This window comes from Sinocyclocheilus grahami, unplaced genomic scaffold (genome assembly GCF_001515645.1).
Source record: "Sinocyclocheilus grahami isolate Dianchi unplaced genomic scaffold, SAMN03320097.WGS_v1.1 scaffold598.1, whole genome shotgun sequence".
Taxonomy (NCBI): domain Eukaryota; kingdom Metazoa; phylum Chordata; class Actinopteri; order Cypriniformes; family Cyprinidae; genus Sinocyclocheilus; species Sinocyclocheilus grahami.
Window position 1 is genome coordinate 482,548 of NW_015505777.1, and position 23,527 is coordinate 506,074.

Genomic DNA, 23,527 nt, shown 5'->3' on the forward strand with positions numbered 1-23,527 from the left:
ACACAATAGATTCACACACACACACACACAGACACACACACACATACAGAGAGAGAGAGAGAGAGAGAGAGAGAGAGAGAGCGATCCACAGAGATAATCTGATTAATTTGGTCTGGCTGGGTTTGGTAATGCTGGTGTGGCCGTGTCACACTAGGGAGGAGCAGCACTGACCACACAACAGATTCACACACACACACACACAGACACACACACACATACAGAGAGAGAGAGAGAGAGAGAGAGAGAGAGCGATCCACAGAGATAATCTGATTAATTTGGTCTGGCTGGGTTTGGTAATGCTGGTGTGGCCGTGTCACACTAGGGAGGAGCAGCACTGACCACACAACAGATTCACACACACACACACACAGACACACACACACATACAGAGAGAGAGAGAGAGAGAGAGAGAGAGAGCGATCCACAGAGATAATCTGATTAATTTGGTCTGGCTGGGTTTGGTAATGCTGGTGTGGCCGTGTCACACTAGGGAGGAGCAGCACTGACCACACAACAGATATACACACACACACACACATACACACACACACACACACACACACACACAAGAAAACAGAAAACAGCTTGCTTCAAACACTTTGTGGCCTGATCTGCTAGAGTCTCTCACTGTCTCTCATTAATAATACAGCTTCAGCACAGTTTCACCTTGCCAGGAGGAAAGTGTTTCATCACGGTGGGTGGTGCTAAAGGAAGACACAGGGGAGCAGAACTGTGTTTGCATTTGAGCGTGTGTGAGGACACAGACAAGTTCTCCAAAGCACTGGCCGACAGCTTGAATATGACTTGATTGTATCAGGTTTAGTTCTCTTATAGTATTTGAGTACTTACCGTAATTTAATGTGGCACTATCATATATTTTACATGGATCTTTCAGCCAGCACTCACATTCTCTGAATAGCATGCAATAATGGACCATAGTTCACCAAAAAAGACTATTCTGTCAACAATCACTCATGTCATTCTTCTACCAAACTTTCCTCCTATTTTATTTTTTCTGTGCAACACAAAATAAGATATTTAGAAGAAATGTTCTGCTATTTTCCAAGTCAAAACATTGAAGCTAAAACAAAGACATTTGGGGAATAAAAAAAAAAAAATAATAATAATAAAATAAATAAAATATATATATATATTAGGGGTGTCTTCGACTATGGAGTTTCATAGTCAAATCGGAATTTTCGAATCTTGCTGATATTCGACTGATAGTCGAATCATATGTTTTGGGGCGGGGCAAAATACATTACCAAGAGTCAAGTCAAGCATTCGACAGTCATAATTACATTAACACACAGGGAAATGTGTAACGGACGCCTCGCATATATAAACGGGGTAAATAATGTTTTATGTTTTGATTAAAAGATTAACATTAAATGTCAGCGAAACCCTAAGAATTCACAAAATTTTTTACAACAGTGCTCTCATTATAACGTTATGTATATGACAGTAGTTATTAATGTTCTGCATTTCTGTTTTGAGCTGCATGCGCTGAAGATGACCAGTCCCAGGTAGCCAAAAGTCCGGACCGAGCGTTTTGATTGGACGAACATTTATATCTGCACAAAATGCCCCGAATGCATGAATTAACTCATTTTGTAGACGCGTTCTTCATGCAACAGCGTGCAGAAACATAGCAACTAAACTAAAAAAATTCACAGCATTTTATTATAATAGTGTTCTCAGTATAATTGTTATGTATATGCCAGTCCCAGTCATAGTTACTAATATTCTGCATTGTTGTTTGTCCTGCTCGCCCTGCAAACTGAAGAGATAATCACCGTACACTCTTAAAAATGCTGGGTTTAATACAACCCAGTGCTGGGTAAAATAGGGACAAACCCAGCAATTGGGTTGTTTTAACCCAGCGGTTGGGTTAAATGTTTAACCCAACCGCTGGGTAGTAACCCAACCGCTGGGTCAAAACAACCCAATTTGGGTTTGTCCTTATTTTACCCACCACTGAGTTGTATTTAACCCAGCATTTTTAGAGTGTAGTACTACAATGAAGCGTTTTACTGAAATCCATCTTGATAAATTATATATACACGATATATATAAACTGGCTGAAATGTTTTGAAATAACTTGTACCCTACCTGATCGAAAAAATGCAGTCTTTCACTCTGCCTGTGTCAATTTGAGTCTTGTTACAGTTTTAAATCCCTGCCGCCAAGATGCTCCTCTGTCGGTCATGGATTATGGAAAGTGAAACTTAAATCTATAGGGGTGGTTGGATTTATTCACGCACGTTAAAATATTTATTTGAAGCTTCTTTCTTTTCAGATTCTTATTTACATCATTATTTTAATAGGCTGTGTATTAACATATTTGGGGAAAACCAGTAGTTCATATGACTTGTCTTATACAATACATTCTCCTGAAGTGACAATGACTTTAATGATGAAGAGAGTGAATTGATGCAAATTTCAGGTGTTAACTAACAAAACAGCATTATTTATTATTAGTTTATTATAACAACAACAACAACAATCATCATCATTCTTCTACTTCTTATTGTTGTTGTTATAAATAATAATTATAATAATAATAACAACAGTCAATAACAACAACAACATAATTAGTAGTAGTAGTAGTATTGTTAATTTAATGTTTTTTTTAACCTGATCTACTACAATATTTTTTAATTTAAATATATATAGATTTTTTTTATGTTGTATTTAGTGCTGTATGTATCTAATGCACCTTAATACCAGGTGTAAACGGGTCCTAAAACATTATAGATCCAATGGATCCAGTTCAGTATTGTTCACACTGGTGCCCTGAGTTGTATTTGAACTGAAACATCACATTTGGTGGGAATGGATTTTGAAGCAAAATATAAAGCATTAAACTAAAGCAAAAATTTATTTTTTTGTGCTTTCACTCTGAACGGCATGCGTGTCTAACTCTTTGCAGTGCTTAAACTCCTCCTTCACTAAATCACATTCCCGTCTGCTCTCCCCTCTAATCCAATTTCTTACTATTGTGAGTGAACAGCACATCAAACTCCCTACTGAGGGCATAAAGCACAGTCATTATGGTTTCTCAGAACCTCCTTTTGAAGAGCCAGCAATCCAAGGTCACACATCATCACCCCCACCTCCTCACACAGAGCTTTATGTGCCTTTAAACTCGGGGAAACCGCAGTGATATTTCTGCTGCAAAGTGACTGCTGTGCACTCACTGTCACCTACATGGAGCAGACACTTTTACAGACAAACATACACACACTCTGCTCCAAAGCCTAATGAAAGTGTGGGAATGTGACATATTTATCATTTGAAATATTCAAATAAGAAAACATGACAATGCATTCAACATAAGACACCTGATTTTGGTAGTAGAGAGCTCTAAAATGTCACCCCAGAATGTATTTATATATATATATAACACCATTGTTGTTAAAATATAAAATATAAAATAGATATTTTTTAATTAAGCTGAAAATAATAATAATAATAATAATAATAATAATAATAATAATAATAATAATAATAATAATAATAATAATAATAATAATAATAATAATAATAATAATAATAATAATAATAATAATAATAATAATAATAATAATAATAATAATAATAATAATAATAATAATAATAATAATAATAATAAAAACCTTAACAATTTGAATGTTGCGTTGGCAGAGTTTAAGTACTAAAATTACTTAAACAAAAGATGAAATAAAACTAAAGTTAAACCGAAAAAAAAACTAGAAATGACAAAAGCACTTGAAAATGTGCACTTCAAATACACTTCACAAATTGACTAAAACAAAAGTAAAAATGAAAACTAAAATAATAAATATAAACAAAAAATGTAAATACTAAAACTAAAATAAAAAAATATACGAATAAATCGTATAATAGTATAGTACATAAACATTAAATATATACTAAAATAAATTATATATATATATATATATATATATATATATATATACACTAAAATAACAAATATATATTAAAATAACACTGGTACTAACATTGCTAAAAAAAAATAAACACCTATTACCATGGTGCACGTACTATACAAGAAACCATGACAATAGTGTACTTTAGTGTTTTAAGCACTGAATAAAATGTTTCTTGACTTCATCTGCCATCTTGGATGAAAATGTTCATAACGTTGCTGCAGTGCATTTTAGAATTGTTCCCTCCTCAATATAATTATCCTTCAGAATTCACACATGTGATGCCTAATAATGCGGTCTAGGCCGCACTCTAGGGTCTGGAAAACCTCCACAGTTATCTAGCTTAGCGTTAGTCAAGATCACATCTGACTCTCAGCTGAACCCCATCAACCTATGGGAATACGACACCTATCTAAGCATTCATATATAAGGTCCCTCAGTATTATCAGCAGTTTTCGCATTGCTCAATAGCTAATTAAATGGCAAATTCGGCAGGCAAAACACCATCATCACTAGGAATCGGGAATTTAGAGAAGTGGAATTCGTTTCCCCAATGGTCTCACCTCTGATTCATTCAAGTTCGTTAACTTGAACACGGAAATTCACCACATTGCTGCCTGATTCGGAAGTGAGTCAGCATTACTTCACGCATCTCTACATTATTGTCATGGACTCCACAAGTTAGGCTATGTGACTGACTCAAGAACAAGTTCAGATGGGAACTTCATCCCCAAGAAGGATATCAAGAGATCTAGCATCCACTTCACAAGCTGCTATGCAGCTTTCACTCTCTCGAATGTCTTCACAAACTAAGTTCCATTTAATGCTCTCAGGTTATCTGCAACATGCGTGTTGCTAAGGCTATCCATGTTGCTTGGGCTCATTAAGTTGTTTTCAGTTAAATGCTTGTGCTAGTTCATGCGAATGTGCGGTACTTATCTGTTGTCACTGGCAACACGCTTGTCGCGTCAATATGCTGTGCTTAACAGGGGTCTAATGTCATTTCATGCATTCTGAGTTATTTACACTGTTAAGAGTTGGATTCATATGCGTGTGCGTGCACTCAGCGACTCAAGCAAGAGCAAGAGCGCGCCACTCAACGCGTTTCTTTCATGGTTACGGAAGTCTTCAGCAGCACCGCAGTTACTTCCTCGAGAAGACTAGGTTGTTCTAGAGGAACTACGCTAACCTGCCTCAGGCTGGAGAGAGTAGCCGCTTGCAGTCGGGGCGGAATTAAAGGGGAGACGTCAAGTCAAACACTTTCTGCTCCTGGTAATGATGCTCTCGCAGTGTTTGCATACATTCACAGATGAAGTGAATTAAATGCAACATTTGTCAAATACACAGATGTTTCAGAAATGTTTTCATAAAGCAACAGAAACACTTTTTATACTGCTTAATACAGCGCCATCTGTTAATGAATAAGTTAAACATTAACATATGCTATTTAAATACCAATTATGTGGGGGTGTATATACGTTCATCAGTGTTTTTTTAAATGTGACTCAATATAACAGTGCGACTACCTAAATATGCGTTTACTGTTATAAAAACACAGATTTGTGGGCAACATTGGAATTGAATTGTTAGAATATGCAACACATCGTGCTTGTCATCACAAAATCTAACCAATGGGAATAAATAAGGATTTTGCAGTGCCTGACCTAGGCGGCTGGTCCCGTTTTGCTCTCGTGATACTTTGAATGCACATGTGATCGTAGGGTGGCTGCAGCGCCGATCAAAATTGGACAAAATCATTTTAATGTAACTAGAATGCATTGTTTTTGAGGAGCGGTAGCCGATATTTGCAGCGCCGCATGAAGTTGAACAAGCCTAATATCTCTAAAGAGTGTGTTTTTGGATGTGAGGAAAAAATAACCTTATTCAGTGTTATGTGACCAGTGGATGCAATTTGTTTTTCAAAGCAGCAATGGAGTTTCTCAAGCGTGTTTGTTTGTTCCCGTCATTTCGGTGACGAATGTTTTATAACAAGGTACATTCTGACACTGGATTTGCACATCGTTTGGTACTGGAAGATGGAGAAGCCCCAGCGATAAAAGATCCCGGTCATATGGGAACTGCTGTAAAACTGCACCAAATGTCTGTGATTGTTAGTAAGTGTAAGTGCTCGTGACTCTTCAGCTCCGCCCACGGCTTGCCTCCAGGAGCTTGGCTGTTTTGGAGAGAATCGCAAGCTGTATCTTTCTTTTATAAATCTGATAAAACTGAAGACTCTTCGGAGATGTGAATGATGCAATACTACACTATAGGTATTCAAGATTAACATGAGATTGGCCAAAACTGTTTGTGTTATGTCCCCTTTAACCTAGTCAAGTCGACTTTATTTTTATATAGTCTCAGCCTGGACCGTTGGCTGAACGTCTGATGCATATGGCACACAAAAGTGGAAACACTTCAGGAGTTTCAAAGTCGTCATCGGATTGGTTGAATTATACAGGATTTCCGGGAGACGTGTGTGTCAATTTCTTTAACGTTCCGCTGGAAACAAAGATGCTGTGACGCCAAACCCTTACGAAATAAGAAAGCCGTCATGTTTACAACTGTGACGACGAGCGCTTCTCATGATCAACTAAAAGCTGGATTCTCAAAGTATGTAAAATATTTAAGTTTGCGGCACAGAATCTTTCAAATACATCTGAGAGTTTTACACACCAGTCTGTTATTGAGGCAACATTTCCACACACCGAAATGTGCCGCTGAATGAAACAAACTGTGATTGGTTGTTTGACATGTCGGTCAAACGGCCTCATGGGCGGGCTTGGCCAAAGAAAGCTGCCATGAATTCCAGACCTTCAGCCGTCAGTCTGAAGGTCTGGCTATGCGAGACTCCAAGAGAAAATGGTAAATAGTCATTGTTCAGTTGAAGTAGTCTGCATCTGAAAACCTAGGCTGCTGACATGCTGCCTCACCGCCTATCAGCTAATGACTTCGCAGGCAGCGTTTGTTCATGAAGGTAACTCATGAATCTGATATCGGACATGCTTCTCAGACAGCTTAATGGTTCAATGATCTACAACAAATAGAACGAGCTTGGTGATAACTAAGCAGATATTCAATTATTTATTTGATCAACCATCACAGGATAGAACACACATGATTGTGGGTATCAAGGCAGCAAAGGTTACATCTATTCTGCCTTTAAATATCGACCAGATGAGGTATCTCAGGAGGCAGGAATTGAAGCTAATTTTGGATTCGACATGTCTTGATGCCTTCCTACCTTGAAATGTGTCCTCCGAAGGCAGCATTTTCCAGTTTCGGATGCAGCCGTCAGTTCAGCGTTGATTCTGTTCCTGTATCAGACACGCTTGTTCTGTCTAGTCGTATTGGAAACATGCTTGGTTGTTATTGGGAACATGCTTGTTCTTAAGTTATAGTTGTATTGTCTGGAACACGTTTGTCCCAGAGCTATCTGGTTGTTATTGTTCTAAAAGCTGTAGTTGTATTGGGAACATGCTTGTTTTAAGCTGTCTAGTCGCATTGGGAATATGCTTGTTCTTAAGCTACCTGGTCATTATTGGGAACATGCTTGTTCTTGGGTTATAGCTGTATTGTTGGGAACACGCTTGTCCCAGAGCTATCTGGTTGTTATTGTTCTAAAAGCTGTAGTTGTATTGGGAACATGCTTGTTTTAAGCTGTCTAGTCGCATTGGGAATATGCTTGTTCTTAAGCTACCTGGTCATTATTGGGAACATGCTTGTTCTTGGGTTATAGCTGTATTGTTGGGAACATGCTTGTTCCAGAGCAATCCGGTCGTTATTCAGAACATGCTTGTTCTGAAAGCTGTAGTTGAATTGGAACATGTTTTTCTTAAGTCTAGCTGGTGTTTTGAGAATGCTGCTTAAACTTTTAAGGTATTGGCAACATAGTCATTGGTCAACTGTTAAAGGCAACATAATTGTAGCGTCTGGACCAATCCAGCACACTATATATTCTCTTTTTATATAACAAATACTCTGTAACCTCAGTTAACAAGCCATAAGAGGACCCATGAACCCTTCCCCCCGGAATGCGTAACACCCCAGGAAGTCGAACAGGCCTCTTTGTTGCATGGCAACCAACGCTGATATCACTGGGTTTATTGGCCAAAAGTATGTAAAGATTATCGCTGCTCTCCCTGCTCTCATCCATGCTAGGCTGCATGGATGCGCAAGGGAGTTCTTGCCCAGAACAGAACCATACTGCCTATCCAAACTGTATGCTAATTGTCAATCATCTTTGACGATAGTGGTCCTGACAGAAATCTAGCGTAGCGTTAGTTCTGGCAGGTCACGTTAGTCAAGCTTGCATCAGCTGACTCTCAGCTGATCCCCATCAACCTATGGGAATACGACACCTATTTAAGCATTCATATATAAGGTCCCTCAGTATTATCAGTTTTCACATTGCTCAATAGCTAATTACCCTCTTCCATCCCCAACTCCTCCTTTGTTAGTCAGGATTCAGCCTTCTGATTCTCCTTTGAATCAGACTAATTCTAAAATGTGTACAGAACAGAACCATACCGCCAATCCAAACGGTATGCTAATTGTCAATCATCTTTGACGATAGTGGTCCTGACAGAATTGGTGATACTGTGTTTCTCATTCCTCTGGAATTCCCTTTCTCCCTAATCACTTCTCACAGCTGCCACTTTTAAACACACGCGCATTTATTACAGGTCACAAACACAAAAGGAGACATTTAAAAGACACGACGCATGAAGATCATCATACACAATGTAACGAGCGAGACAGGAATGCCTCAATAACTGATCCTGTCAAGATATACATTGGAGCACAGGACAAGTTAAGGAACGCTCAGACCTTCAACTCTATGTATGGGCATTAACAATAGCGGCGTTTGTCTTAGCAAGGAAATCATTGGAGCTGTGATATTTTAATTGAAACTATCGATAGTATAGTATGGTACATTTTTGTGATGCTGGGATAGAGAGGACAAAGAGAAATATCCACAGGCATTTATACTCTGAGGGGGATGACATGGGTTGAGGCAAACCTCCATGTGCTGAAAGTTTGATTCATTTACTACCTCTGCCTAGCTAGAATAAAGTTTCCATGCACAGAGATCAGTGAGCTAAAATACTCTACCTCCTTCAAACTAGTTATTTGTCTTTTGCACAAAAGAGAAGGGAATGAAATACTGTAGTGTCTGGGAGATAGCAGTGTCTGGGAGACAGGACATAATATTTTTAAACTATAAGCCAGACTGAGGGAAATTGAAACTGAATGTTTCTTTTTTTTCTTTTTTAAAGGGGTCATATGATGCTATTTTAAAGATCATTATGTTGTGTATTTGGTGTAACAGAATATGTTGACATGCTTTAATGTTCAAAAAACATATTATTTTTCAAATACTGTCCATTATTGTAGGTCCTCTATGCCCCGCCTCTCTCAAACACGTCGTTTTCAACAAAGCCCCCTCCTTTGACAAGCGCAGTCTGCTCTGATTTGTCAGCTGACCCAGTGCCTTGTGATTGGCCGAACACTACAAGCATGCGTCGGAAATGTAACGCCCCTTACCATAATCGCTTCAGCTTTCAAAGTAAATATCAAGACAGTTAATAATGTCGTTAGTTTTACCATCAGTTCAAGCCCGAGCGGGCAACAGAGTTGCGTGACAGACACAGTGATGATGCAGTACACAAGCCGCGGTTAAGACAGCTGACGTACTATGATTTCTGACAGGCAGTTCACTCTCCTGTGATGTGACCCTGTTCCCCTCACACACACACGACGCGTTACTCTGCGCTGCGCAAAACTCCGCATTTGAACAGTCAATAGCAAATACTTAAACTAATAACAAAACATACTTACAGTCGCTGATTCAGAAGCGCCATATTGTCATAGCAAGGTCAGAATTGACCCTTTTTTTCTGTGCACAAAGGCTATTTTTTTTTTTTAAATAGCCTTTGTGCACAGCCAGCCTTGTACAAAAAACTGTCATCCATAAAATGCGTTGCACAAATTCGAACATCTGGGTCGTGCTGTTCTGTTGTAAATAAATCTTAACCAATGATTCCTAATTGCATCTACTTCCGGAAGGCTAAATAAAGTGCTTTTGCTTTCGCACTGAATCAGACAGCGTCTCCCTGACATGGCTGCACCAACACTACTGCTGTTCCTGAAACCACACCTTCTTTCTTTGCGTGCATATTTGGTCAGCATTATGCTAATATTTCCACATAGTGATGTAGATATGTGGGGGCGTGTTAGAACGAAGCATTTTAGGTAGGCGTGGTTGACTCTTAACTTTTATAAAGAATATATCTTTGGATTTGAGACTTTAGTCTTTGCAACTTTACAGATCTTTTTCTATGCACCAAGAGCTTGTAACACTCCAAAGAGAAAGGAAAAATTTTAATCGTATCATATGACCCCTTTAAATATAAGCTATATAATGAACTGTTGGCTCTCATACTCTACTGCTGTTATTGCATGTCATTTTATTTTAGTGTAAAATGCTTGTTAGAGCTGTGCATTTGTTGGTTTTATACCATAACATACCGTATTATTGCCATATTGAAAAATGATATATATATATTGTTGTGAGATAAAAGTTGAGGTGTAAATTACAATAATTTTTGTACAAAAAGGATAAAAAAGTTTGGCTTAAAGTGGTCATCCGTTGCTACATGCACTTTTACAAGCTGTGTGAAATGAAATGTGTGTTGGCAGTGTGTGTACACAACCCAACTATAATGATAAAAATCCACCCAGTGTTTTTTTTTTGTTTTAATCTACTAAAATCTTTGCCCCTCTCTCAAATCGAGCCGATCTCAGATGCCTGTCTGTGTTACTTCACACAGACAGGCCCCTCCCATGATAGTTTGATTCACAGTAGCGTTTCAGCACAGGCTGGACTGGTGTTTTACCTTACACCCGCCCTGAGTGAGCTGTCATCAGTCCGCCATTGTTTCACCGCCGGAGCAGATGTAGACAAGAATGACTCCTAAGCGATTGAGGTGTTCTGTGTCAACAGAACACAGTGTAAACAGTGGATTACATTTGTTTCTGAAGGGAATGCATGAACCATTCGTGATCCAGCTTCACCTACAGAAGAAGTGAGTATAAGGTTTTTTAATGAATCTTTGCAAATCGCCTTTCCTAATAATATGCTAATTAGCAAGTTTCACAATGAATGTGTCTATAGTAAACAGTCCCTCAGAGAGTGGCTTGGAAGAGAGGGGTGGGGTCAGCAGAGCTCATTAACATTTAAAAGAAAATGCTACAAAACGGCTTGCTCTGAAAAGAGCTGTTTTTGACAGGGTAAAAAAAGGTGTTTTTTTTCACTACCATTGAGAAATGTTAACCAAACTATGTTACAGACTTTAAAGAATCATATCAACTTGTGGAAAATGGGCATCAGATGACCCCTTTCAGGCTTGAGAGTTTGCATGGAAAAGAGCAGCTCAATCTGTTTAATATCTCCTTTTCTGAATCAAAGACTTAACATAAAAAAAGAGACCAAAAAAAAAAAAAGTGCTCAAAATGAAACCGTTGCTTCAGGCCAAAATACCAGTCCGTAATCCACAATAATGCTTTATCCAGTGAAAAAGTCCATCCCCTGTTATCTTCTCACATCAAAACGATTTTAGACTGTTTTCACTTGTAAACAATACTTGATCTGTTCATATTTCTCTCCTGATTCAGACAGGATAACTTTTCACTGGACAAAGCAATATAATGGATCCATTATATTGCTTTGTCCAGTGAAAAGTCGTTAGAATGGAAGTTCAAACAATGAAAACATCACAATAATCTACAACTATTCACTGCAGAGGATCCATTGGTGAGCAAGTGTTGTAATGCTAAATTTCTCCAAATCTGTTCTGATGAAAAAAAAAAAACCTCATCTACATCTTGGATGACCTGAGGATGAGTAAGTTTTTTATAATATTTTCACTTTTGGGTGAACTAATCCTTTAATTAAAAATGTGTCCTTTTCCATCCCAGTAACTTCCTAATTATCAATTCAAATAATAGTAATTTCAAACTAAAACAAGAAGTAGCTGAAGCAGCAAAAGTACAAATCTTACTTACTGGTGAAGGAAGAGAGGTTGGCGAGATCCGATAGCACCACCCTACTTGTTTGTAAGAGCAAGTTCAGCCATAATGGATTATACGTGAAAAGTGTAGTGAACAAGTTGGTGCTTGTACCATGCAACAACAAAAGACCCTCAAATCTCAGACTAGAAACTTAAGAACAAGTTCAAAATCTCAAACAAGACCTTTATTGTGTCATTCCATCAAATAGAATTACAACAGGGATGATATGCATCTTTTGGAATAGCCCCAAAACAAACACAAGTACAAGGCAAAGAAAATAATAAAACAGAAAAGCCTAACAAATCTAGCTACATCTCCCATGGCTGTTCAGTCAGAAGCAAATCAAAGTCTCATAATATTAGCATGGTGCATGTAGGACCAAACTTCTTGGACTTGACAAATGTCCATTACAGATTATAAAACATATGAACAGTTTATCCCTGGTCACAATACGGTCACACTCTCACTGAGAGCAGGATACATTTCAGACAAAAGTAATTTCTGTCACAGTACACTGAAACATTCTCCATTGGAGATCAGTAGTTTATTTGAGTTTGTATTGTGCCCTCCATCACCTGTAATATTGCCTTCCAGAATATATCATTCTTGACATTAAATTCATTACTAGATTAATTAAATACAACAACATATTTTCAATGTATGGTTCCCGGCTCTGGGTGAGTCTATTTGCACATGGGTGGCTCAGTAGTAAATATTAAAATTGGTTTCACTTATATTTACAGCAGTTAAAGATTCCAGGTCAAATCACACCACTGGCACGTCCACCGATGCTTTTGTGCCACTGAGGAAGGCACTTATTTCCCATTAGCTCATGAAGCTGTATGGCTGCCCTGTATGCTCTTTCTCTGCCTGTGTCAGATTTGATCATTTATATATATGAGTACAAAACTGGGGGAAACTGGTAAGTTTAAACAACATGAAGAAGAACATGATTGAAAATAATTAGTATCCAACCAGCGTAGTCCATTAATAAATCCACTATGGTACCAGAAGATTCGTCAATTTACAATCCACATCATTGTCTCGTTCACATACAAGAGTTACTGTACCCCAGTTTTCTTGAGGGCAGTCCTAGATTCGTAATGCATCCGTGTCCGTCAGTCAAAAAATGGAAGAGAATATAGCTACTATACAGAATGGACAGTAAGTGGTCAAAAAGACAGTTGGTCTAAACTTAGGAAACCAGAAATAAACCATAATAAATTCAATTGGCTTTCATAAAAAATACAATTAAGATTAACCAACAACACAAGAGCAACCTTTTTGTCAAGTTGGACACCAGTTTCCACAATGTCACGATGAATGTCCTAACTGTAGGAGAAACAGTCAGAGGTGAGAAGTAAAGAGTCAGTTTGCACAAAAATGAACATTATTTCATCATTTGCTCACCCTCATGCCCTTCCAAACCCATAAGACTTAATCTTGAATCACACATGAAGATATTTTAAATGAAACCTGAGAGATTTCTGTCCCTCCATTGAAAGTTCTTTCCATCAAAACTTAGAGATCGTAAAAGAAATCCATATGGATTGAGTGGTTTAACCCAAGTCTTCTGAAAAGACATGAATACTTCATGACATGGTTTCATTTAGACTTTTATTCACATATAAACACAGATCAATGCACATAAATACAGCACATCAAATATGGTAAATAGAAGCTCAACGAACCTCATTGGTCAAGCAAACACATCTGAGCTTCCATTTGATTCATATGGATTTATTTTATGATGTCTTAATGAAAAATTTTTAAATGCCAAAGTTTTGGTATACACTGATAAAAGTGAAATTACTATGTGTTTGTATTTTTATATTGGACTATTCGAAAATCATGGTTTCCAGTTCTGGCATGGCTAAAAGCAAGTAACACTCCCCAAATATACAAAATAAAGGAAATAATTTAGCCTAAATAGTATTTCTGCTTGACACCAAAGTGTCGATGTGCAGAATACATATTAGCTAGCTTTACTGACTGCAGAAATTATTGTGGGTTTTATTTATTTTTTGGTGTTTTTGTTAGTATATAACAGAAAAGATTATGCATATTTTAAAGAGACATCACAATAAAGGTCTTCCGAAGATATATTTATTTATAGTAAGTAAACTAACTTAAACAGACTAACAAAATGTATATGGTGTTATAAATTAGAGTTTTTTTTTCCTCTGTGTAATGGACTTTCAGTGGAAGGACAAAAATCTCTCAGGGTTCATAAAAAATATCTTCATTTGTGTTTCAACATAAGTATGTTTGGAGCGACATGACAGAGAATAAATTATGACAGCATGTTCATTTTTGGTTAAATTATCCCTTTAAAGGATGCACATCTGGTTACATTCTGATTTATTGGAATAGAAAAGATGGAATAGCTTTTGGAATAGTTTAGAGGCACTTTGGTTGATCAGTGTTCCCTTTAACATCCGATAAGTCTCCATCCTTAATTCCTGAAGTTGGGAGTTTTCCATTAATTCAGTAATTCCATTTAATCGTACGGTGCTGGTAGGAGAATCTGGCTCTCTAGAACTGCGTCGTTACACTACCGTATTCCTGTGCCGGTATGGTGGAGGTGGCAGAACTGTTCCTGGTCTCTTGTTAAACTCAGAAAGATACTCAGGGTTGTCAGCCACGGCGATGCGACTTCGGATGCTGTGCCTGTAGAGATGTTTGCTTTTGCACACTTGCGTTGGATCTTGAGGGTTTGGCTGAGTCACATTGGGTGGTAGACTATGCTGCCAGTAGTCAGGATAATCAAAGTTCTTCTTCGACTTACTGTCGGCCATTACAGTCCCAGTATGACCCGCTTGAAGCATGTTACCTGGATAGACAAGGTGGCCGGGAAGGCCGAATATACTTTTACTAGTGACTGCCGATTTTACCACTTGAGCCAGATGGGTTGAAGAGCCGGACTGACTCGCAGGACAAGGTTGGATCTGTTGGCTGACAAGGGAGATTTGGGTTAACAAGGAGGGATTGCCAGACATGCTAGAGGAATTGGATTCGGCACCATGTGGCGACTGGGAATGCTGGCTATTTTGGCTCATCGATCTGGTTTGGGGGGGCTGAACAGGTGGAACGGCAAAATGAACATGTGTTCCCTGGCCATGGTGGTGGGCTTTCCCAGTTTGTGTTGAGAGGATAACGTGGCTACTTGCGGTGTTGGCTGCCATTGTCATCTGTAGCGGGATGGAAGTTCCATTTTTCCTCATAATCTCCTGGTTTGTACCACTACTGTTATTGTATGTGTTTAGGTAAAGGGGTGCGTTGATATACTCATCCTCTCCCTTGGGTTTCCTATCAGGGGTGCTGTGGTAACCCGGGTTTTCCAGTGCATTAATATTTCCATTTTTCCGTTGGTTTACAAAAGGATTCTCCTCAACAGGACTAAGATGGTCTATAGACACAAAAGACATTGAAAATAGAATGACAAAAGCTCCATACTGTATACAGAATCATTGTCACTCACCACATAAATGGTTACCAAAGTAGAAGGGGAGATCGGGGGCTACTGTAACATTTTTTTTTTTACATTTTCCTTCATAACTCACGGACTACTTGAAATATTCTAGTCAACTTTTGATCCAAGATACAAATATAGGTGCACTAACTAATACTACAATTGATATATTTTCTCTAATAAGGACAAGACTTTAATATTAAATTAAATGAAATAAGTCAGCGTGTTACAAGAGCGTCTCTACTGAACAGACGTGAATTTTGAATTTACATTTTCTTCAACCTGAGGCTTAATCATTTCTCTTTTGGTGTATATAGAACTTTTTATATTAAAAACAAGTAAGCCATGCCCAGATTTAAAAAGTAATGCAAAAGTAACATAACACATTACTTTCCATAAAAAGTAACTAAGTAATATAATTAGTTTTTTAGGGAGTAATCAAATATTGTAATGCATTACTTTTAAAAGTAACTTTCCCCAGCACTGCTAGCAATAGTGTTAACATGCACAAACACATAAGATACAATACATGATTGTATTTATCCAAATTGTGGGTCATACCTTATTCAACATAAATCATCTTTAACTGAGCACTCATGAATCAGTGCATTTACAAACAAGATAATTCTGGGTGATATTAGACACAGACAGAACTATCCAAGAAATGCATTTTTGGAGAGAAGGAAGGAACATTGTGGCCTACATTTGTATGCATCTCATGACCTACATTTTACAATTCATCGCATTCTTGTGTGTTATTGTTCAGGAAATGAATGAGAATTAATGAGCTGATTAAATTATTGTTCGCATAATAGATATGCAGCGTATTAAATGAGCAAGCATCTTTAGTATTTCAAGATGAGAACATCAGTCTTAGTTTATTCTGAATAGGCTGATTACGTGCACAGGAATATTCATGTGAACATCTTCAGAATAAAGGCCTAAAAAGAACATGAAACTTAATTGAAAATTATGTAAATATGGACACCAAAAGTAGCAACACTATTCAGCTACAATTTTCATTAAAGCTGCAGTCCGTAACTTTTTTTGGTTAAAAATGATCCGAAATCAATATTTGAGCAAGTAAATAACCAGCCAGTGTTCGAAACTATCGCCTTACTTTAGTCCGATTTACAAGGGTCATTCTATAGTAATGTTTTCTAATTTGAGTGGTATGGGTAGGTTTTTGCGGGAAATTCGAGCATGCTGCTGCATCATTATGTCACGTCTGTAAACATAAAGAACTTGTCCCGGCTACTAGGCTATGGCATGTGAGGATCCTGCAGGTGGCCGATCGTTTGTAGCCTTTTCTCACAGCAGCTGGAATAATGAAATGTATCATTTTGATGGTGGATTGTAATCCAGAAAGGATTATGTGTTTATGAAACACATGTGAATGAAATTAAATTATATTCCAGTTTTAAATGTGCTTCTGATTACAGATAGCCTGGGATTACAAAATATTTGTATTTTAAAGACAACCAGTTCGAAGGGAGCATAATTTGCTTTTCGGGTTAAAATAATTTCTTAATATGAAATTCGAGAGGTATGACAATTAGAGATTATACACACTATACTCATAGTCATGCAATGCTGATGTTGTTAACATTAACAATTTGAGAATAAAGTATAACAATAATAATACTTTGCACGGTTTGATGTGATATGAGCTAATTTAGATTAAATCACCATTCGTAGCGCGATTTATTGTAATGCTTTTTTCCTCAGTTGGTCAGAACAAACATGGCAGACTTGTTACTTGTTCTGATTACAATAACCTGTGAAAATGCTTATTTGAGTCATATATTCCAGGACGTAGGCTAGAATCTGTGAGTGCAAAGTACAAAATCCACACCGGTGCGGTGACTGACTACCACACATACTCCTCAAAACATTAGATTCATCCGCGCTGGAACCGTGCCACCCTACAACTCACACAAGGAAGATAATTCCGCACACAGCTGCAATTGCAGGTTTTCAAACAGAGAGATGGCGACAAAGAGGCAAAACTTACGGACTGCAGCTTTAAAGGTGGGGTAAGTGATTTTTAAAAAATGCTTTAGAAAACTGATTCAGCCAATCAGCAGTAAGGGGCACGTCTACTCATGATGTGGAGGAGAGAGCGTTCAGTGCACAGGACGGACATTAGCGAGCCAAGCAACAGAAAGATAGAAATGGCGGATAAAAAACAAAAGAGACGTCTGCGGAACAAAAGAAGGCTTAAGGCAATAATGCAAGAAGTAGGACCCGTGTAAATATCGGATCAGCTTTCCAGCACTGGAGAGAACTCAAGGAGCGGAAGGCCTGCGATCGGACGCCGAGAATGCTTTGTTTTTTCTCAATAGGTGAGTAACACCATGTCTGTGCCGCAACAGCTAAAGTCTGTCTAGTACACTGGACGCGACAAAGCGACCGTTGAAAATCACCCCTTTTGGGGTAGGGGTGTTTGTTTTGGTGATTTCAAATGTCAACATTGGCTACCAGAAATCGCTTACCCCACCTTTAAGGTAGTAGCAGTTTTTAATACATTGTAGCATTACCAGTAAGATGTTTGTTTACTCAAATAGCAGTGCAGCATGATAGCAAGCTACATTCAAGTTTTTGTCACATTATACTGAATATTAAGTGTTTCAAGTCTGCAGTCTAAGGCAATAATAAAAATTGTTACAGAATGTCCTTTTTCTCTAGAGTAACATTAATACGTTTGATAATAAATGTATTTGTTCAGACAGAGCATTTCAATTAAACTACATATTAAGCTAGTTCGTAACATTAAGAAATTAATACTTTTATTTAGCAAGGATGTTTTAAATTGATCAAAATACTTATAGATTGTTGCAAAGACTTCTCTTGTTAAGTAAATGCTGTTCTTTTCTACTTTCCATTCATCAAAGAATCCTGAAGATATCATGGTTTTCACAAACATTAAGCAGCACAGTTTAATGTTTTCAAAATTGATAATAATAATAAATGTTTCTTGAGATTTCTGAGTGATCATGTGACAATGAAAACTGGAGTAAAGGCTGCTAAAAAAATCAGCTTTACCACCACAGGAATAAATTACATTTTAAAAGTATGAAAATAATAAATATTTTACATTATTTTAAAAATTATATATTTTTCAATATTACTGTATTTTTAATCAAATAAATACAACTTTGGTGACAATAATAAAAAAAGTTGTTTCAAAAACATTAACCACATTTTACTGGCCCCAAACATTTGAACAATTATACAGTCTTAAACAGCTTCAGCTATAGTTTTGCTACTATGTGCTAATAACATAAAGCCTCATGGCTGTAGTTTAACGACTGATACTAGCATAAAAACAATGACAAAAACAGTGAGTAGCCTACTTGTAGTTAACCACCCACAATTAATTGGCACTCTTTAGTTTAAGCCCTCTGAGGTGAAGGATGAGACCATTAACTGCTGACAAAATTTTTAATGGAGGAACTCAGAATCTATTGATTTATCATCCTACTCAACCCAACACACTGGATTAATGTTTTACTCCAGACACCCTTTTGTTTTAAATTATCTGAGGTTGAAATGGAACGACTGCGATTATTATCAACCAGAGAATGTGTAATAAAAGTATTTCAGAGGTGATTTACACCAAAATAATCAATGTATACACAGAAGCAACATACACATGCCCCCTCATATTTTTGAGCCAAGTGGATTTTAAATGCAACTCCTCAAAAAGACATCAACTATTTAAATTATCTCTCTTTTATTTTTGTTTTACCTGAGGATGACTTGTTCATAGGGCTCATGAAACCATCTCCATCAGTGGTCTTTGGATTCTTTACTCCGAGAAAGACAGTTGGGTCAGCGCTATAGCGTTGTATAATGCAGTCGTCTCCTGAGCCGGACATGTGCTGTTTCTTCAAACTCCCATTACACTGTTGTTCCTCAAGGGCGTCGAGACCCGCACCTTGTGTGCTTCCAGGGATGAAGACGTCACTCCCTGATCCAGAAGTTTCATGGGAGCAAGCCCCCATCCCATCTTCTGGGCTAAAAACTCTCTCACGACACCTCAGTTGTGTCTATATAGGGGAATAAAAATAAAGTTTGGATGGATCATCCACCTTAGGTGTCTAAATCTAAGTCTTATAATGATACTGTTCAATTACAAATAAAAAGTCAGTTGAAAATTGTAGGGGGTGTCACTGCTAGAAAACAACATTTTGTACTAAAACCAGAGTAGATCGGACAGGCTGTCTTAGTGCATGTGGAAAGGAGTGTTTTTGTCTCTCTCATGCCGTCCAAATGTAAGTGTTTTTGACCCAGTATGAAAAAAAATAAAAATAAAATAATATATATATATATATATATATATATATATTAAAATAAAAAAAGACTATGGGAACAATACAATGATGTGAAGTTTTATTAAAGGTGAAACTAAAGGTTTCATGGAAAAACAGAATTACAAAATTAGTTATTACTTTCAAAATAAGGGGTCAATGTTTGGCTGGTTAGTATGAGAGTAATGAAAGCCAAAATTATTTTCCCTTAATGATTTAGTAACCATTTTTCTTCAAGGAATAGTTCAAACAAAATTTGCTGAAAATGTACTCACCCTCAGAGTTAGTTTCTTCTTTGAAACAGATTTAGAGAAATTTAGCATTACATCATTTGCTTACCAATGGATCCTCTGCAGTCAATGTGTGCCGTCAGACTAAGAGTCCAAACAACTGACAAAACCATCACAATAATCCACACGACTCGAGTCCTGGACCAGCATGAACTTTGATTACAGTGAATTTAATGCTGGTCCAGGCTGGTTTATGCTGGTCTGTGCTGGTCTAGCTGGTTGACCCCCATAGTCATGCTGTTCTCAAGCCAAATCGAGCTGGTGAAGATGGTTCACCAGCATGGTCTTGCAGGGTTGATTGTGAGTAGGCCAGTTGTCTGTATGTAAGCAGTATCTTTGGGGATAAGCTTGCATAGTTCTATATAGATTTTGATATTGTTTTATATAGAAAAAATATACTGTTTTAAATAGAATTGTTCAATAGTCTATACAGTATTAAATGCAATTACATTAGAAGTAACTGTAATCAAAGAAAGTAAAGCCATTATTGATGTAAAAACCAAAAAATTGCAAACAAACAAACATTTAGAGATATGAAAATAACAGCAAATAACAGCATAATCATAAGCAGTTTGATCAATAACATGGGTTATGAGAAGTGCTATTGCTAATAAAGAGTTCTTGATAATGAAAGTTCACAATGGAAAGCTGCTGTTTTTAGGTACTTTCATGTTCACTTATTACAAACCATTTTGGCTTTATTTATTTCATATGGTACATATATAAAAGTTATTTATGTCTGTTTAGTGTTCTGTTTAGTTGGGCACTGGACCCCTGACTTTGAATTAATTATCTTTCAGATATTGTTAAAAGTGCATGCTATCAATATTGTCTACACTATTTCATTCTCCTGACTTGTAGATTTTTGTAATGTTTTATCAGCTGTTTGGACTATCATTCTGACGGCACCCATTTCCTAGAGAATCCATTGGTGAGCAACTGATGTGATGCTAAATGTCTCTAAGTCAATTTCAATAAAGAAAATAAAAAAACTCTTCTTCATCTTGGATGACCTGAGAGTGAGCAAATGTTCAGCTAAATTTCATTTTCATTTAATTTTCCATCTGCCCAATTGTGTTCCAATAAGCAAAGATGGCTGACTAAACAATTTCCATTGACATGAAATGCTTTTGGATAACCGGGTATAATACATCTTTTTGTTTCAAAAAAAGGTTTTCTAAACAGTACCGCCTCTACCATCTACCACATATGCATTATATTGGACAAACTAGTTAATTCCTTTCAAAACTGCTGTTAAGAGATTGTCCTGATCCTATACTTACAGCACTGGTCAACAAATCGTGATAAACAAAGTACTACAGAGCCTCAGTGTGGACACTCTTCTGGGAAGATAACCTATACATTTTATAATTCTGATTATTTCATTTTAATATATTTTAGGCTGATTTCTTAAGGATCATGGACATTGAAGACTGGAGTAATGGCTGCTGAAAATTCTGCTTTGCCATTACAGGAATTACATTTTACATACAGTATATTAAAATAGAAAAGAAAACTTTTGACTGGTAGTGTACGTTTAACAGAAGAAAGTAAAACAAAAAATATTCAAAGGCTTTACATTTAAACTTTTCTTTTTTTTTTGCACTTGCACAGCAATCAAGGTATATATTTTATCAGGTCATGAAAAAAAAAAAACTGTAAACAAAGCAAAGAGCTATTCTTACCTTACTGGTATCAATTGGTGGTCTTGTGTGAGAAGAGGTAGCGATATTAAAGGTCTGAGGAACCAAGTACTCCTCAGCGTCCATCAGGTCTTCCAGCTCCTCCTCGTCCAGTAGACTCTGGAAGAACTTACTGTGGTTGGGGCTGGGCAGCTTCATGCGGTCATCCCCCTGAGAGCAGAAATGACACCATCACTCTCTGCGATCACGTTGGACAAAAGTATTGATTTTCAAGGTGAGATATAATACAAAAATAGTTATATTTTCACCTGTATGACGAGGTATCTCTGAGGGTCTCGTGCCATGCGGCTGAACTCTGCAGCGAGTTCTTTAAACCGAGGCCGACTATCAGCATCAATCATCCAGCCTGGAGGTGAAGACAGTAAGAAATGCCAGTAGTAACCACATTTATCAATTACACAGTTTTTACAGACACTGCAATGTAGTTACTCAAATTAAGTTTTATTTTGACAGATGACAGACAGATAGAAAGACAGATAAATTCCTTCATACGGAATCACTCAAGATCCTTCAGATTTCCTGCTCCATGTTGGCGATTCTTCTCTTCAGTTCACCCCACTCATTTTCTATAGGGTTGAGGTCAGGGAACTGGGACGGCCATGGCAGAAGCTTCATTTTGTGCTCAGAGACACCTTTTTGTGTTGATTGTGATGTTTGTTTTGGATCATTGTCCTGATGGAAGAGCCAACCACGGCCCATTATACGATTTTTTTAAAAGAGACAGTCAGGTTTAGATGTTTTTATCTGTTGGTATTTGATAGAATCCATGTAGTCATGTAGAAGCCATGTATCTGAACAAGATGTCCAGGACCTCCTTCAGAAAAATAGGCAAGTAAAAATTTCACCATGGGCATGGGGTACTTTTTAACCCTATTTGCACCAAACCCATCTGGTGGGTTTGCTGCCAAAAGCCTCTTTTTTTTGTTTCATCTGACCATAGAAGCCAGTCCCATCTGAATGGGAATATACTTCAGAGATATTTTACCCATAAAAATGTCTAGGGGTGCCAACAATTGTTGGCCTACATGCATTGGAGAAAAACATTAATTTCATAATGTGAGTTCCACTTTCAATTGTTTTACTTTTTGAATGAAAGATAAAAATATAAACAATGCAGATTTATTTTCACAGCCACCTTTGCTCATATTTAACAAGGGTGCCAATATTAGTGGAGGGCACTATAGATAGACAGACAGACTCATTTGCATCTTATTGAGCTGTTTTTTTTCTTTCCACATTACCCCAAATTACTGAACTTCTTACAGTTCTATTATGTCTCTGACAGGAAGTAACATGCCCTCACCTTGCAGCAGCCTGCTCCTTATTTCCTCCCAATTAATTTCCTTTCAGTTCTCACACTCAAACACATTATCCAAATGAGCAGCAATTACTCACGCAATCACACCACGTTTCATCTCCATCAATATTTCACATTTCATTGTCCGTGGGGCTACAGATGTCACAGCGAGTAGAATCACAAACAACAGCTTACAGTCAAAATGTAATTAGAATTAATGGGTTCAGTCCGTGTCTCATTTCATCTCTTTGTGTTTATTTGATTGAACCGGATGAGAAACCCCACCGCTCACCCAGCTGCTTATTACCACAGTCCACAAGACTGTCTGTCCAAACATGGCGAGCGGCTGGGCTAAAAACCATGTGACTGCATGTATCTTGCTAAATAAAATATCACGGTATTAGTATAAAAATTATAGCATAGAAAAATCACAGTAAGGCTGTTTTGTGT

The 23,527-nt window shown here is 37.4% G+C and overlaps 1 protein-coding gene across 1 annotated transcript in view; it reads right to left on the reverse strand.

The window, feature by feature from the left end:
* Positions 1-14,171: 14,171 nt before the first annotated feature.
* Positions 14,172-23,527, reverse strand: part of LOC107557316 (receptor tyrosine-protein kinase erbB-4-like) — a 141,575-nt gene continuing 132,219 nt past the window's right edge. Inside the window, exons 24-27 of the mRNA XM_016240702.1 lie at positions 22,029-22,126; positions 21,763-21,930; positions 19,226-19,526; positions 14,172-15,411 (exon numbers count right to left, since the gene is read on the reverse strand). Coding sequence (XP_016096188.1) covers positions 14,552-15,411; positions 19,226-19,526; positions 21,763-21,930; positions 22,029-22,126 — 1,427 coding nt within the window. The 3' untranslated portion in view covers positions 14,172-14,551. The remainder of the gene's footprint in view (positions 15,412-19,225; positions 19,527-21,762; positions 21,931-22,028; positions 22,127-23,527) is intronic.